The following is a 16,700-nucleotide window of genomic DNA, read 5'->3' as shown; positions in this document are numbered from 1 at the left end:
TTATTCAAATTGTAGAAACTAGATTCATTTGATGGAAGTGGTCTCTTGGATTAGCATGTTACATCTCCTTTTTATACCCCCGCTTTAAAAAAGGGGAGGTATACTGTTTTACCTCTGTCTGTCCGTCAGTCAGTCTGTCCGTCCCATGAATACTTTTTCGTCGCATTTTTCTCAGGAACTACAATACAAGGATTTCTGAAATTTGGGTTCAGGATTTATATAAGTCAGCTATACCGTGTGATGCGTTTTCAGATTCATCACTCGACAACTTCCTGTTTACCGAACACTTGCATATTTTTACACTATAAATATTATCCACTTGCGGCGAGGGTATCATCAGTGAGCAGTAGCTCGCAGTTTCACTTGTTTCATTTTACTTTAACCACCAAACAATGATTATAGACTGTACAAATTTTGTAATATCAAACAATACATTCTAATACACCTGTGAAGAAAAAAAAAACAATAGAGATATACATGAGAAACAAAACAAATTATTCAAATTGTAGAAATTGGATTCATTTGATGGAAGTGGTCTCTTGGATAAGCATGTTACATCTCCTTTTTTTCTCTCATTGTATTGTTTTTGTAGCATGCCCATTGTACACACCAGAAATGCATTCTTTAGAGGTTCCGTGTCATCTGTCAGCATTATGTACTGGTATTGAGTGTTGTGTTCATTCCAACAAGTTAAACAGAGACTTCCATACCATAGTTCTAATTGATCCATGTTCTTATGTTGTTACTGTCGGCATTGAAGATTTTGTATACAATACTTCAATAACAGACTTTTCCTTTGGTAAGAATAATTTTACTATTTTTTACCATTTCTTGTAATATATAGTTATGAGTCACAGTAGTAAACTTTTTTAAAGAGAGATCTTAGAATACAGCAACAAGTTAAAAAAAATCTTCTGTATATTATATATTTGGTACATTAGAATTTCAGATTTTAATTTTTGGTGAATACTTGTTAGCTTGCAAATCAATGTAGGGAGAATATAACATTCCTTTGATTGATTTTGTTATTTCCACTAAAACACATGACCATACAGTATGTTTAAAAATACGTATGAAATAGATTTTTATGGTAACTTTATAAATTTTAGGTGCTGTAAAGAAATTCTCATTAGCAGGAATTGTGAATATAGAGTATGTATACAGTTACATAAATTTGGTATCTAGATAATATTTGAGTTATAATCATAAATTGAATTCACTTAATTTATGAATTCCTTCAGTTCAGTACACATTGCTACATACGGGAGAAAGAAAAATGAAAACCTGTTTTGAAAGTTTAATGTAATACTTATTACTGTCTATTTAATGACAATTGCTAGATAGATTATTCGTGGGAAGCAAGTACTATTTAATGAAAATATTCTCCTTATCCAATTACAGTGGTTGACTTTGTTAATTCATGAAAAGTTTGGGAAGTCAAACTTCTAGTTAACTGGCCTCTTCAATAAGCTTTGTAAATTCTTTTAGATTGGTCATCTATTACCTAGAAAGGGAACATTCATATCTGGTATCTAAGAATATAAGTATATGTACAGAGAGTCAATATGCTTGTGAAAAGAACTATGTGATACTGGAGAATATGATGCTACCAATCTTACAGTGCAGTAATAATGGTGGATTTATAAAAGAAGGTATATTTGATAAAAAAAAAATATTGTAACATGATTTGTTTAAGGAGGAAGTTTAAAAGAACAACTCGTGACTTAATTACTAAATTTTTTTTTCTCTTGTGCTTTTTCACAAAATATGCAGAAATGTGAAAGTTTACATCTTACAAACCACCTTAATTTTTTGCATGTAGAATTTAAAAGTTTTTTTTATCTTTATTCTGAATGCATATCAACTATTTTTATATAGATTTTTCACTATCAAATTGGAAAAGTGAAAGAGGACTTGCTAAGAATGAGAATTTGACCAGTATTGCTGCATCAGAGTTGTTTGAACATCTTGGGTTATCTTACTATCTTCTTTCTATGAGATGTAACCACTACAGTGATTTATACAGTCCATCTTCCAAGGGATGGAAGTCATGTAAGTAACTGCATGGCTGTTAATTATTGACCCTTATATAAATTCAAGATTCACTGTATTGGCGCCAGGAGTTTAAAAGGCAAGGAACATAATTGACTAATGCAGCTGATCAAGAGCCAATACATATTTTGAATGACACAGTTAGTCAAGCAATGTTAACTTTACAACGACTTGCTGCTTACCCTTCCAGAGCACCTGAGGTCACCCCTAGTTTTTGGGGTGGTTAGTGTTGTTTATTCTTTAGTTTTCTATGTTGTGTCATGTGTGCTATTGTTTGTCTGTTTGTCTTTTTCATTTTTAGCCATGGCGTTGTTAGTTTGTTTTAGATTTATGAATTTGACTGTCCCTTTGGTATCTTTCGTCCCTCTTTTACAACTACTGTGGATATATTTATATTTGAATTCAAGGGTTCTTTGGAACCACAAATTTGAATGTTTAACAAATTACAAATTCTAAAAGAATGTATGCAAATTTTGCCAACACCACAAAATCAAATATCTACAAAAAATTGTTAGCCACCAAAAATAAACCGAATCTATAGTACATATTTTAGAAATGATGTGATTATTTATAAATGCAAATTAATTAACTGAATATTAACACAGCCATTTAATATACATGATACAGTATGTACAGAAAATGAGGAGCTGCCGTCTTTGTCTGGAGATGTGATATGTAACTTTGGTTATACTTGTGACATGGTAAGCTGTTGTGTTGATGTAGAAGATCTGGGAAGGACAATGGAAGTGTCATTGTCTATAAACCACTGCAACAGGAAATTAACTTTACAACTGGAAAGACTGTCAGAGGAAATATCATTGGTGGATTACAAATGGGGTAAGTCTAAAATAAAAAAAAGTATAATGCGATTTGTACATTTGTGCTCAAGATTTTGATTTAAGTTGATATTATTCATACATGAATTAAAAATACCATGAAATATGACATTGATTTAATAAATTGGCCAAGGTGATGTGGTAAAAATGTATTATAATTATTGTCACTGAAGTAAAGAGTAATTTAATATCCAAATATTCTTATAAGTCACATTTTTAAAGAACACAAATTTAAAATAAAGATAAATGGTCTGATCTATTTTTCTGCTGGGGTTTTTAATATAAAATAAGGAGATAATAGTAATAATAGTAATAATAATAATAATATAATAATTTTAATAATAGATGAGGTATGATTGCCAATAAGACAATTATTCAATAGAGTTCTAATAAAATGTAATTAAATATATGTAGGTAAACACACAGCACTCCAATCTTATCAAAACTAATATGTATAGTCTGATTTAAAAAGTCCTAACATAACTAAATGTCAAACAATTCAAGCAACAAATGAAAGCCTTGTATGTGTCAAAACAACAAAACAAATAAAATATTAGAAACAGAAACCAACAAAAGACACTGAATTGCAGACTCTTGACTTGGGTTGGTTGTTGTATGCTTAACATCCAGAGGCAAATATTTCATGCACATTTAGGACAAGGACTTTGGACAGGTATATATAGAATGTGGTTGGGTTACACAGGTCTGTGAACACTTAAAACTCTCTCAAACCTTGGACAGTGGTGTAATAGCACAGCATAAAAAATCATACTAAAGTTCTGTGTGAAAATTTGTAATTTTAGGTACTTTGATAAAGCATGGTCTAGTTGGTGTGTTGAGAACTGAGTAAGTTTTATTTTCACATGTAATTTTGATTTAGAGTGATTTTCTTTTGTAAATATTACTATTTATGACATATTTCTTTCAAATTAGAATAAGTAAGATTTAGCATTGGTAACAATTATATGAAGATCTAAGAACAGTGATATAAAAAAAAGATGTTCACAAAAAAATGACAGGTCATCAGTTTGTTTGAAACTTGTACATACATCTTTGGTATATAAAGGAGGTGGTATGTCAATGGCTGTTTTATATTTGTTTACAGTTAAAATTTCAATAATATTTTTCGATTCAATAAAAGTGTTTTAATTTCACAGCTTTTTGCAGCCAATTGAAATTATACAAAAAGTTATGTCTTGTAATTGTTATGTAATTGCTGTGATATTTTTAGAATTGTGGTTTACAACTTAGCAGCCGAAAATAGTTATATGGTGTACTTCAACATTTTGGTGTGTCTGGAAGCAAACGGTACCTGCTCTGTAAATGAGGTCATCCTAGATGGGAGAAAAATCGTCAAAGATGTCTGTGACAGATCAAAGGAAAACGGTAATTCTATCCTTCAAAGATCTATCTGAAGAGTTTGAATAAAAAGCGACAATTTTAGAAATGAATAAGGTTTTTTTGTATAAAGCACAGTTCAGTATAAATGGTCAGCTTTCCTAGTTTTATTTGGATTTATATATTTTCTCAATAATTGATTACTTAGTTAAACTGGATTTAGTTGTCCTCAATTTTACGTTTGTGTAAAAGTTGTGGTTTCAATTGTTTGCCTGTTGGGTTTCATGAATAATAGGTAACAATGTTGTATGATTTCATAAAGAATTGCACCAAGTGTTTCAATACAGTGTCTTATGAATCATATTTGGTCATATTTCTCCTATTACAAAAAACATGTATAAAAAGTTAAATATTTTAAGTTTCCTCTGGGAAAATCTTAAAGTATTTGGGGGTTTGTATCGGAAGTGCAACAACTCAAGTACTCTTGTGTTGTCTTTTGCATCTTCTGTTAAATTTCCAATGTTTAAATATTATCAAGTGTGATTAGTCTTTGTAAAGATGAATGTTGCTCAAAGACTGCATCTGAAACCCAGAACTACTATGGATGGTTTCAGTATTAAACATTGTAAGTTAATTTAATCATATATGATACGGCCTTGTTGTCATAAGCTTGGACTTTGATTGTACATAACACAATGAACAACCTTCAATTTTTTTAAATACAAATTTTATTAGCTCGCCTCCATGTAAGCTTATGCCATCACTTGGCGTCCGGTTTCGTTCATTGTCTGTTGTTGTAATCTATTTAAAAAATCTTCTCTGAAACTACTGGGCCAAATACCTTCAAACTTTAAATAAATGTTCCTTAGGGTATCTAGTTTATAAATTGTGTCAGAAGTTTTGATCCATTGACAAACATGGCCACCATTGCTAAAAATGGAAATAAGGGGTCAAATGCAGTTTTTGGCTTATATCTCAAAAACTAAAGCTTTTACAGCAAATCTTACACGTGGTAGAATTGTTAAATTGGTCAACATCTATCAGCCCTGAAATTTTCAGACGAATCGAACAACCCATTGTTGAGTTGCTGCCACTGAATTGGAAATTTTAAGGAAATTTTGCAGTTTTTGTAATTATCTTGAATATCATTAACGTGACGGTACGTAAATTGCACCTATTTTAACAGTTTTTTTAACTTCGTTTTTATACCCCCGTCTTTTAGACAGGACGTATTATGGTATACTGTTGTCCGTCCGTCGTCCACACTTCTGACAATAACTCAAAAACACTTTCACCAATTTCCATGCAACTTAAGTGAATTGTTTATATCTATTGACGTAAGCTCCCTTTTGTTTTTTTTTAATTTCAGATTTTAAGTTTTGGATTTATGGGGCTTTATTGATAAAAAAAGGGGGGATTTTCAATACTTCGGACAATAACTCAAAAAGGCTTTCACCAATGTCCATCAGACTTTGGTGAATTGTTTATATCTATTGATGTAAGCTTGCTTCCAATTTTTATAAATTTCAGATTTTAAGTTTTGGATTTATGGGGCTTTATTCATAAAAAAAAAGGAGGATTTTTAAAACTTCGGACAATTAACTCAAAAAGGCTTTCACTAATGTCCATGAAACTTTGTTGAATTATTTCTATCTATTGATGTAAGCTCCCTTTCAATTTTTATAAATTTTAAATTTTACATTTCCGTGCTATGAACTTTTATGCTTAAAAAAGGGGGGATTTTCCAATTTTGGGACAATAACTTATACGCCCGTCTTTTAGAGCAACAGGCTTATCATGCGCTAAAAGAGGGACGAAAGATACCAAAGGGACAGTCAAACTCGTAAATCTAAAACAAACTGACGAAGCCATGGCTAAAAATGAAAAAGACAAACAGAAAAACAATAGTACACATGACACAACATAGAAAACTAAAGAATAAACAACACGAACCCCACCAAAAACTAGGGGTGATCTCAGGTGCTCCGGAAGGGTAAGCAGATCCTGCTCCACATGCGGCACCCGTGGTGTTGCTTATGTACTTACAAATCCGGTAAATAGTCTAATTCGGTAGGTCAAATTCATGAAAGGGAAGGGGATCGTAGTTACGACGTAAGGAACATATCCGATATCATTTGTGAAAGGGTTATTCCATAACGGTCAACCAACTCATGATAGCGTCCATAAAATTTACGAAGGGATGATTTCAACTTCACCATTTTGAACTCTTGGTTTAATAGCTTCCTTGTGAGCAGTAACCCTCTATTAAGGAAATCATGATAGGAAATGCAAGCACGGGAATATGGTATCAATTGGGAGGTATATACCCCGTATGCAGGTGCTGCTGGGATGTTGCTACTTAGAAATGGAAAGTTCACAATTGGAAAGCTGAAATCATCTCTTTTGTCGTAAAGTTTTGTCTTCAACCAACCCTCATTGTCAGCTAAAAGCGCAGCCCTTTATTTTATAATCACAACAAAAATTTCCGTTATGTGATTATTTTGTAGCTGTATCCTTCTTTATTTTATAGGTACATCATTTTGATTTTTAATCCATATGGAATCATAGAAAAATTGGACTGAACTGACCTCCAAACCATATATGATTCTGTAATGAGGAGTACCCAAATTGCATCTATGCTTATATTCCCATCGTCAAAAGTCTAATAACAGAGCTTTTGTTTAATTTCTTCAAATATTTTGAACAAATGGATATTTGTCCATGCTTATTCTTCATTTTTTAAGAAATGTATACTTGTAACATATTGTACTTGGTAATTTTGAAAAGATGTCGTTTTGATGACGTTGCATGGCGACATTTCCGTACATTTTGCTTTTTCAGTAAACACTTTATCTGTTGATGAATACTGAGAACTATAATTGCCAATTGACCCCTTAAGGAGTTTTTGTCCTTTAAAAGACATTTTTACACAATTTGTTCATCAAGTTTGGTAACATTTAAAAATCTTCTACACTGAAAGTACTGGACCAATTACCTTCAAACTTTAACCAAATGTTCCTTAGGGTATCTTGTTTATAGATTGAATCCTAAGTTTTAATCCATGACAAAAATGGCCGACATGGCTAAAAATAGAACATAAGGGTCAAATGCAGTTTTTGGCCTATATCTAAAAATATATATCTCTGTTCATCTCAAGCAAAATACTATTTGTCCTCTTTAGATATGATTGTCGCTTTTTGACAACCACTCTAATATAATCTTTTATTTGTTTAGAATTTTCTCTGGCTGCTTGGATTAAACAGAAGGACTTATCAAAATCCATAGAGAGTTTACCAGTTTGGGCAGAGGTTCAACTAAAACAGGATCTGAAAATAGATCAGTTTCTCAGAGAAAACACTTGCAATCTTAAAAGTTACAATGAAAATGGTATGTAAGAATAATGTATTTGTTAATTGCTTTCATTCCACCAGTATTTTTCAGGTCACCAGTTACCTAGAAATTGTATTTTCAACTCATAATCAGATATATAGTCAGTATTACTGAATTTGGTCATGTTATTTCTTTAATTCATTTAACCAAAAGGGTTGTAAAGGTTATAGATAAATATCTTTATACAAAACTTTTACAATACTATTTAATTTAGCATGTTCTTAGTGATTTATATATAACGACAATGCTGCGTTAAAGATAATTTTGAAAGAATTTTTAAAACAATTTTATAGAGAATAATAATTGATGACTGCTAAACTCAATGTATTTATAGAAGACACTCTTTTACCATTTTTACAGCTTAAATTGGGAAAACAATTAATGATCTTGCTGTTAACTTATTTCAACCTTTTCAGTTTCTTTTCCCTTGGAATGAATTTTGGCGGAAGAAGTAAGAGAGAAGATTTAGTCATGAAGTATACGCTACATGGTCATGGTTTTGTTTTAAATTATTATTTTGACTGCTTTCCTTATTTTATTACAGAATGTCAGTCTGCAGATATGAAGGTATATCCAGTGGACAAAAATAGTAGTTTTTCATGCAGTGTATCAAAGGATTGTACAAGCGTTGAATGTTGTGTTAATCTTCCTGTTTTAAATATGTCAATTAGTACTGTGTTCAGAATCAATGAATGTAGAAACAACTTGAGACTTGAAATTGACAATTTAATTCATAATTTTAAATTGTCAGAAATTCTATATGGTAAGTTTTTTGAAAAAAAAGTCTAAGTTGATAATTTTCCAGAGTTTAAAAGTGTTATTTTGTTTCAACTTGCAGGTTTGTCAGTTTTCATTTCATATTTTTTATGCTCAATTGCCTTGAATTTTTTTATTTTGTGCAAAAGGGCAGATTTGTTGTGGTTAAGTTTGAAAATGTTATTAAACTGCTGTGCAAATCCTCTAAGGACATTTAAAAGTAGCCTATTTATGCAATAAATTCCTGACTAGAACTTGCATGCACATGGTTCCTTTATACTGACTGCTGAATTGATAGCGTTAAAGCTTGGACCAGAGACAAAATATGTAAACATGCTTGTGGATAGTTGTCTCATTGACAATCATACCACATCTTCTTTTTTATATTGTGTAACTTTTATATTTCTGTCAAACATCAATTTGAAATTTTTGTGTCTTTTCATGTTTTCTTCAAATGAATATCCATGAGATAAACATACGATAAAACAAGATAAGCATTTTTTTTCTTTTTTTTAGCTCACCTGGCCCGAAGGGCCAAGTGAGCTTTTCTCATCACTTGGCGTCCGTCGTCCGTCGTCCGTCGTCGTCCGTCGTCGTCCGTCGTCCGTCGTCGTCGTCGTCCGTCGTCGTTAACTTTTACAAAAATCTTCTCCTCTGAAACTACTGGGCCAAATCAAACCAAACTTGGCCACAATCATCATTGGGGTATCTAGTTTAAAAAATGTGTGGCGTGACCCGGTCAACCAACCAAGATGGCCGCCACGGCTAAAAATAGAACATAGGGGTAAAATGCAGTTTTTGGCTTATAACTCAAAAACCAAAGCATTTAGAGCAAATCTGACATAGGGTAAAAATGTTTATCAGGTCAAGCTCTATCTGCCCTGAAATTTTCAGATGAATCGGTCAATCGGTTGTTGGGTTGCTGCCCCTGAATTGGTAATTTTGAAGAAATTTTGCTGTTTTTGGTTATTATCTTGAATATTATTATAGTTAGAGATAAACTGTAAACAGCAATAATGTTCAGCAAAGTAAGATCTACAAATAAGTCAACATGACCAAAATGGTCAGTTGACCCGTTTAGGAGTTATTGCCCTTTATAGTCAATTTTTAACCATTTTTCGTTAATTAAAGTAATCTTTTACAAAAATCTTCTCCTCTGAAACTACTTGGCCAAATTAATCCAAACTTGGCCACAATCATCTTTGGGGTATCTTGTTTAAAAAATGTGTGGCCTGACCTGGTCAACCAACCAAGATGGCCGCCACGGCTAAAAATTGAACAAAGGGGTAAAATGCAGTTTTTGGCTTATAACTCAAAAACCAAAGCATTTTGAGGAAATCTGACAGGGATAAAAATGTTTATCAGGTCAAGATCTATCTGCCCTAAAATTTTCAGATGAATCGGTCAATCGGTTGTTGGGTTGCTGCCCCTGAATTGGTAATTTTGAGGAAATTTTGCTGTTTTTGGTTATTATCTTGAATATTATTATAGATAGAGATAAACTGTAAACAGCAATAATGTTCAGCAATGTAAGATCTACAAATAAGTCAACATGACTAAAATGGTCAGTTGACCCGTTTAGGAGTTATTGCCCTTTATAGTCAATTTTTAACCATTTTTCGTAAATTAAAGTAATCTTTTACAAAAATCTTCTCCTCTGAAACTACTTGGCCAAATTAATCCAAACTTGGCCACAATCATCTTTGGGGTATCTAGTTTAAAAAATGTGTGGCGTGACCTGGTCAACCAACCAAGATGGCCGCCACCGCTAAAAATTGAACAAAGGGGTAAAATGCAGTTTTTGGCTTATAACTCAAAAACCAAAGCATTTTGAGGAAATCTGACAGGGATAAAAATGTTTATCAGGTCAAGATCTATCTGCCCTAAAATTTTCAGATGAATCGGTCAATCGGTTGTTGGGTTGCTGCCCCTGAATTGGTAATTTTGAGGAAATTTTGCTGTTTTTGGTTATTATCTTGAATATTATTATAGTTAGAGATAAACTGTAAACAGCAATAATGTTCAGCAAAGTAAGATCTACAAATAAGTCAACATGACCAAAATGGTCAGTTGACCCGTTTAGGAGTTATTGCCCTTTATAGTCAATTTTTAACCATTTTTCGTTAATTAAAGTAATCTTTTACAAAAATCTTCTCCTCTGAAACTACTTGGCCAAATTAATCCAAACTTGGCCACAATCATCTTTGGGGTATCTTGTTTAAAAAATGTGTGGCCTGACCTGGTCAACCAACCAAGATGGCCGCCACGGCTAAAAATTGAACAAAGGGGTAAAATGCAGTTTTTGGCTTATAACTCAAAAACCAAAGCATTTTGAGGAAATCTGACAGGGATAAAAATGTTTATCAGGTCAAGATCTATCTGCCCTAAAATTTTCAGATGAATCGGTCAATCGGTTGTTGGGTTGCTGCCCCTGAATTGGTAATTTTGAGGAAATTTTGCTGTTTTTGGTTATTATCTTGAATATTATTATAGATAGAGATAAACTGTAAACAGCAATAATGTTCAGCAATGTAAGATCTACAAATAAGTCAACATGACTAAAATGGTCAGTTGACCCGTTTAGGAGTTATTGCCCTTTATAGTCAATTTTTAACCATTTTTCGTAAATTAAAGTAATCTTTTACAAAAATCTTCTCCTCTGAAACTACTTGGCCAAATTAATCCAAACTTGGCCACAATCATCTTTGGGGTATCTAGTTTAAAAAATGTGTGGCGTGACCTGGTCAACCAACCAAGATGGCCGCCACCGCTAAAAATAGAACATAGGGGTAAAATGCAGTTTTTGGCTAAAAAGTCAAAAACCAAAGCATTTTGAGGAAATCTGACATGGGATAAAAATGTTTATCAGGTCAAGAACTATCTGCCCTGAAATTTTGAGATGAATCGGTCAATCTGTTGTTGGGTTGCTGCCCCTGAATTGGTAATTTTGAGGAAATTTTGCTGTTTTTGGTTATTATCTTGAATATTATTATAGATAGAGATAAATTGTAAACAGCAATAATGTTCAGCAAAGTAAGATCTACAAATAAGTCAACATGACCAAAATGGTCAGTTGACCCCTTTAGGAGTTATTGCCCTTTCTAGTCAATCTTTAACCATTTTTCATAAATCTAAGTAATCTTTTACAAAATCTCCACTGAAACTACTAGGCCACAATCATCTTTGGGGTATCTAGTTTGAAAAATGTGTCCGATGACCTGGCCATTCAACCAAGATGGCCGCCACGGCTAAAAATAGAACATAGGGGTAAAATGCAGTTTTTTGCTTATAACTATGAAACCAAAGCATCTAGAGCAAATCTGACAAGAAGTTAAATTGTTAATCAAGTCAATATCTATCTGCCCTGAATTTTTCAGATGAATTGGACAACTGGTTGTTGGGTTGCTGCCCTCCAATTGGTAATTTTTAAAGAAATTTTGCCGTTTTTGGTTATCTTGAATACTATTATAGATAGCGATAAACTGTAAACAGCAATAATGTTCAGCAAAGTAAGATCTACAAATAAGTCAACATGACCTAAATGGTCAATTGACCCCTTAAGGAGTTATTGCCCTTTATAGTCAATTTTTAACAATTTTCATTAATTTGGTAAATTTATACCAAATATAGTTCTCTGTTACTAATGGGCAAAGTTCATGATAGATATAATTGTAAGAAGCAAAATCGTTCAGTAAAGTAAGAACTTCAAACACATCACCATCACCAAAATACAATTTTGTCATGAATCCATTTGTGTCCTTTGTTTAATATGCACATAGACCAAGGTGAGCGACACAGGCTCTTTAGAGCCTCTAGTTTTCTTCAAAATTTTGTGTGTATGTCTTTCTCAAAGATATCTAGTGTTAGTAATAAAGATAGACGTATTACTTATATTTTTAGGTACCCATTACACCTTTGGATTACTAGGAATAGTAAAACTAGAGTAAGTAGAGTCAATTCCATGTATTCATATCAGAATTTTTTTTTAAATAGTTTTGTTGCATTTAAAAGGGTTGTCGATCTGTATTACCAACTTATTTTCATGTATATTTAATTTAGCATTTTACCTGTTTCAGACCACTTCCCAGCTATTTAATTTTGCGATTGTCTGACTTCCCGGCTATTTAATTTTGCGATTGTCTGAAGTTCAATATGGAATGATCCATGTAAAACATATTTGTGACGATTAATATTTGCGTTATTTTTCTATTTGCGAAAATAAATCGCCCGGAAAATAAGTTAGTTTACAGTAGTTAATTTCAAGAGCAAATGCACATTAGGAGACCTCAATTTGAAATTCCAGAACCGTCTCTTTCTATTTTTCAAGTCACATTTATCCCGTAGATTTTAACATATTTTAAATCTCTCTTTATTTCAGTTACATCATAGATACGCCCACTACTGATACATTCAACTTCAATCTAAATATATCTGTTTGCATGGAACCAAATAATGATTGTGAATTTGAGATTGAGATCTTCAAAGATGTGGTTGTTGATCAGCAAAGTTGTGACCAAGCTCCTGGATTCTTAGACCCATGTAAGTAGCCACTCTCATGCTAGAATATGACCTCTTATAAATTGTTTGTGTAACTTTCAATATGTTAAACGTAGTTAACAATTTAAATTCAATGAAAAAGAGGATTTGAGATGAATGTCTTTGCAATTAAAAAGAGGATTTTAGGTGAATTTTTATGCAATAAAAAAGGGGGATTTAAGGTGAATGCCTTTTTATGCCCCACCTATGATAGTAGAGGGGCATTATGTATTCCGGTCTGTATGTCGGTTTGTCCATCTGCCATTTCGTCCATACGTCCGTTTGTCCCTATTCAGGTTACATTTTTTGGTCAAGGTAGTTTTTGATGAAGTTGAAGTCCAATCAACTTGAAACTTAGTACACATATTCCTTATGATATGATCTTTCTAATTTTAATGCCAAATAAAAGTTTTTATCCCAATTTCACAGTCCACTGAACATAGAAAATGATAGTGCGAGTGGGGCATCTGTGTAATGGGGACACATTCTTGTGTGGCATCTATTTTTGGATCCAGAATGTTTAATGGACTGCTAGTGTTATACTCTTATATTACCAAACCAATCTGTCACCTTCATGATAAATTTTATGTTTGACTATTAGGTAAATATCTTTTACATGACATGATATATAACAACCACTTTTTATAAATGTTTTGTTTGAAATGTAGTTAGCAATTAACCATATTTTATGATTTCAACTTTTTATTTTGTTTGTAGCATTTTCATTAGAGGACTGGTTAGCTAGAAGAAATATGACTATAGAGAATATAACAGATATTACAGCCAATGATTTGATGACAGAACTTGGTCTCTCTGATTACATGGGGTGGTCAAATATTTGTGATGTCAATCAGATGCCTTATAACGGATCTGTTTATGGATGGAAGAATGGTAAATTTGTGTGGTTACTTTAATTCAAATCAGATCCATATGAATTGTATTACATTTGTCATTTAGGGGACTTTTATAACGGACTGTGCAGTATTGGCTTTTCTCATTGTTACTAAGGCCATACCGAGACCTATAGTTGTTAATTTCTGTGCCATTTGGTCTCTTGTGGAGTATTGTCTGACATTGGCAATTATACCACATCTTCTATATTATGATATTACAACAGAAGTGATAATTATGTTCTTTTGTTTTCACTTAGACTGAAACAAATGCAAGCCTTCTAATAGATGCCTTTTACTTTTTACCCCTATTTACTTAGCAGGATTATTTACCTTAAATCTGTAAATAATACAAAAATTGTTGTCCACAGTCATTTAGACAGAAAAAAAGTTACAAACCTTCTTGGACAGAATGCATTCTTCTCAGCAGAACACCCTTAACTTAACCCAAAACAATATGTAATCTTCTGTTTGTTAATCTTTTCAACAGCAGAAATTGAAACTACAACAGGAATTAAGAGTCATTTACTCAGGTACATAGAACATTTTATAGACTTACTGTTCCTTCATTAGCTATTTTACATAATTTGTATATCTCCAGAATGTACTAATATAACAGCACCATCTATCAACCTGAATGACAGTGTTGTGTGCCACATAACTGAGACATGTGATAGAGTTACATGCTGTGCTGAAATTACTGTTCTTAAAAGATACATCTATGCCTCTGTCAATCTCAGAACATGTGATTATTTACTGGACGTAGACCTAGAGGAAAACCACTTTGAATTCAGCTTGATCAACTATAAATGGGGTTAGTTTTAATTTAATTTCTTCAAGTTATACTATGTGATGGCTTCAACAAGTTCACATGTTCCATCTGCAGAGTCAAAATTAAAACTCATACATTTGGTTGGAGGTAAATCAGCACGATCTCCAGGTGAGTGTTGGGAAGAGTCCATGCCTGCTTTAGGTCCAACTAACTTTCCTGTGTGTGGGCTAGTAAACATCCAAAATACCTTTCAATTAAGAGGATCGGACTCTAAAAAAAAAATCTTAATAGAATTGAAAAACAAAATATACATATTGCATTTCTATAATGATTCTTATTATAAAAAACAAAATATTTAAACAAAACGTTGTTACATGTATTGTGAGTATAGAAGTTCCTACCTAAGCAACTTTGGTTAAGAAGTCACTTTTTTGGTGTAGACCTTGGTATACTATGTAGTTTTTACTAAAAAGTGATGTGGGATATACTTCAATGAAACATCAACCTAACAATAAAATAACAAATTCTAGGTAAATCAACATATTCAACATCATACAAGTGTTTATCTTTAAATTGAGTCATATTGAATAACCCAAAATGTTAAGTTAAAAACCTGTATAGTATAAAAATAAGGAGATGTCATATGATGTAGAAGGTAGCAACTCTAAATGTAATACCACCAAATCATGGTACGTCACATCCGGTTGTATACGAAAAAATGGGTTGAAAAAAATATTCCCTTGAATATGACAGTTGTAGGTAATTAATCCTACATTTTATTGCAGTAAAACAGTTCTGTGTTATAAACATATGTTATGGGTATTTCAAAGCACCATTATTTTTTTTTTTTTTTTTATAGAATATTTTGTAAGCTTGAGGTAAAATTGAGAATGGAAATGGGGAATGTGTCAAAGAGACAACAACCCGACCAAATAAAAAAACAACAGCAGAAGGTCACCAACAGGTCTTCAATGTAGTGGGAAATTCCCGCACCCGGAGGCGTCCTTCAGCTGGCCCCTAAACAAATGTATACTAGTTCAGTGATAATGAACGCCATACTAATTTCCAAATTGTACACAAGAAACTAAAATTAATAAAATAATACAAGACTAACAAAGGCCAGAGGTTCCTAATTTGGGACAGGTGCAAAAATGTGGCGGGGTTAAACATGTTTGTGAGATCTCAACCCTCCCCCTATACCTCTAACCATTGTTGAAAAGTAAACGCATAACAATACGCACATTAAAATTCAGTTCAAGAGAAGTCCGAGTCTGATGTCAAAAGATGTAACCAAAGAAAATAAACAAAATGACAATAATACATAAATAACAACAGACTACTAGCAGTTAACTGACATGCCAGCTCCAGACTTCAATTAAACTGACTGAAAGATTATGATTTTATCATATGAACATCAGGCACAATCCTTCCCGTTAGGGGTTTAGTATCATACCATCATAACATATATGAGAAGAACATAACCCGTGTCATGCCAACAACTGTTTTTAGAATAAATGTGTTTAGTTCCGACACAAAGACCTTATCAGTGACTCAATATTAACGCCAAAATATGCAATCTTTAATGACTTGACAACAGTATCGTAATTATATCCCTTCTTAATAAGTCTATTCAAAGGTTTTGTAAGTTTCTGAGGTGAATACTGACACCTTTGTGCTTTATAAAGAATATTTCCATAAAAAATTGGATGTGAAATACCTGAATGATAAGAAGTCTGCATGTTAAGGTAACATGCTTTGTTACTTAATCTTGTACACAGGTTAAATAAGGGGAGAAATTGGTTAACTTCCAGTAATGGTTATTTTCTTATATGCAATGTAATGTTATGTGAATTTTGTTCTATAGTTCAGGATAAAACTTTACTCATGCCAAGTATTTCTTTATTTGAAACAAAGATAAATTCTGCACAATTTTGTGAAAAGTGCAAATTTAACAAAAACTAATTTGGGAAAATCAATGGTGGTATTACACCTCTAATGTTTAGATTAAATTATTAATTAGCTTCTTTGCTCAATTTAATTTTGCAGATAATTTTGTATTTTCTCGTTAATGACTACATTTCAGGTAAACAAGAGAGTGTACAGATTCATGGAGTGTTACAGCTTGTGTAA

General features: G+C 32.5%; 1 protein-coding gene and 1 long non-coding RNA gene across 2 annotated transcripts; both read left to right on the top strand.

The window, feature by feature from the left end:
• Nucleotides 1–1,105: 1,105 nt before the first annotated feature.
• LOC134693872 (uncharacterized) lies at nucleotides 1,106–2,046 on the top strand. The gene is made up of 3 exons (XR_010102502.1): nucleotides 1,106–1,152; nucleotides 1,489–1,652; nucleotides 1,879–2,046. It is a non-coding gene; the product is annotated as an uncharacterized LOC134693872 (long non-coding RNA).
• A 653-nt stretch (nucleotides 2,047–2,699) lies between these two features.
• On the top strand, nucleotides 2,700–16,700 carry LOC134692400 (uncharacterized). The gene is made up of 10 exons (XM_063552849.1): nucleotides 2,700–2,889; nucleotides 3,692–3,734; nucleotides 4,120–4,274; nucleotides 7,461–7,613; nucleotides 8,161–8,379; nucleotides 12,273–12,315; nucleotides 12,751–12,911; nucleotides 13,626–13,799; nucleotides 14,400–14,612; nucleotides 16,654–16,700. The coding sequence occupies exons 1-10, from the start codon at nucleotides 2,751–2,753 to the stop codon at nucleotides 16,698–16,700; spliced, it is 1,347 nt and encodes a 448-aa protein (XP_063408919.1). The 5' UTR covers nucleotides 2,700–2,750.

This window comes from Mytilus trossulus, chromosome 12 (assembly GCF_036588685.1).
Source record: "Mytilus trossulus isolate FHL-02 chromosome 12, PNRI_Mtr1.1.1.hap1, whole genome shotgun sequence".
Lineage (NCBI taxonomy): Eukaryota > Metazoa > Mollusca > Bivalvia > Mytilida > Mytilidae > Mytilus > Mytilus trossulus.
The sequence above is the reverse complement of the archived record's forward strand: the minus strand, read 5'-3'. Positions and strand labels throughout refer to the sequence as shown.

What these genes read in the sequence shown, in the direction of transcription:
- LOC134692400 (XM_063552849.1), top strand. Translation starts at nt 2,751, where the DNA reads ATGGTAAGCTGTTGTGTTGATGTAGAAGATCTGGGAAGGACAATGGAA. An exon ending in TAAAAGTTACAATGAAAATG is followed by an intron (nt 7,614 to 8,160) that starts GTATGTAAGAAT and finishes ATTTTATTACAG; the next exon opens with AATGTCAGTCTGCAGATATG. An exon ending in TGTTTATGGATGGAAGAATG is followed by an intron (nt 13,800 to 14,399) that starts GTAAATTTGTGT and finishes GTATATCTCCAG; the next exon opens with AATGTACTAATATAACAGCA.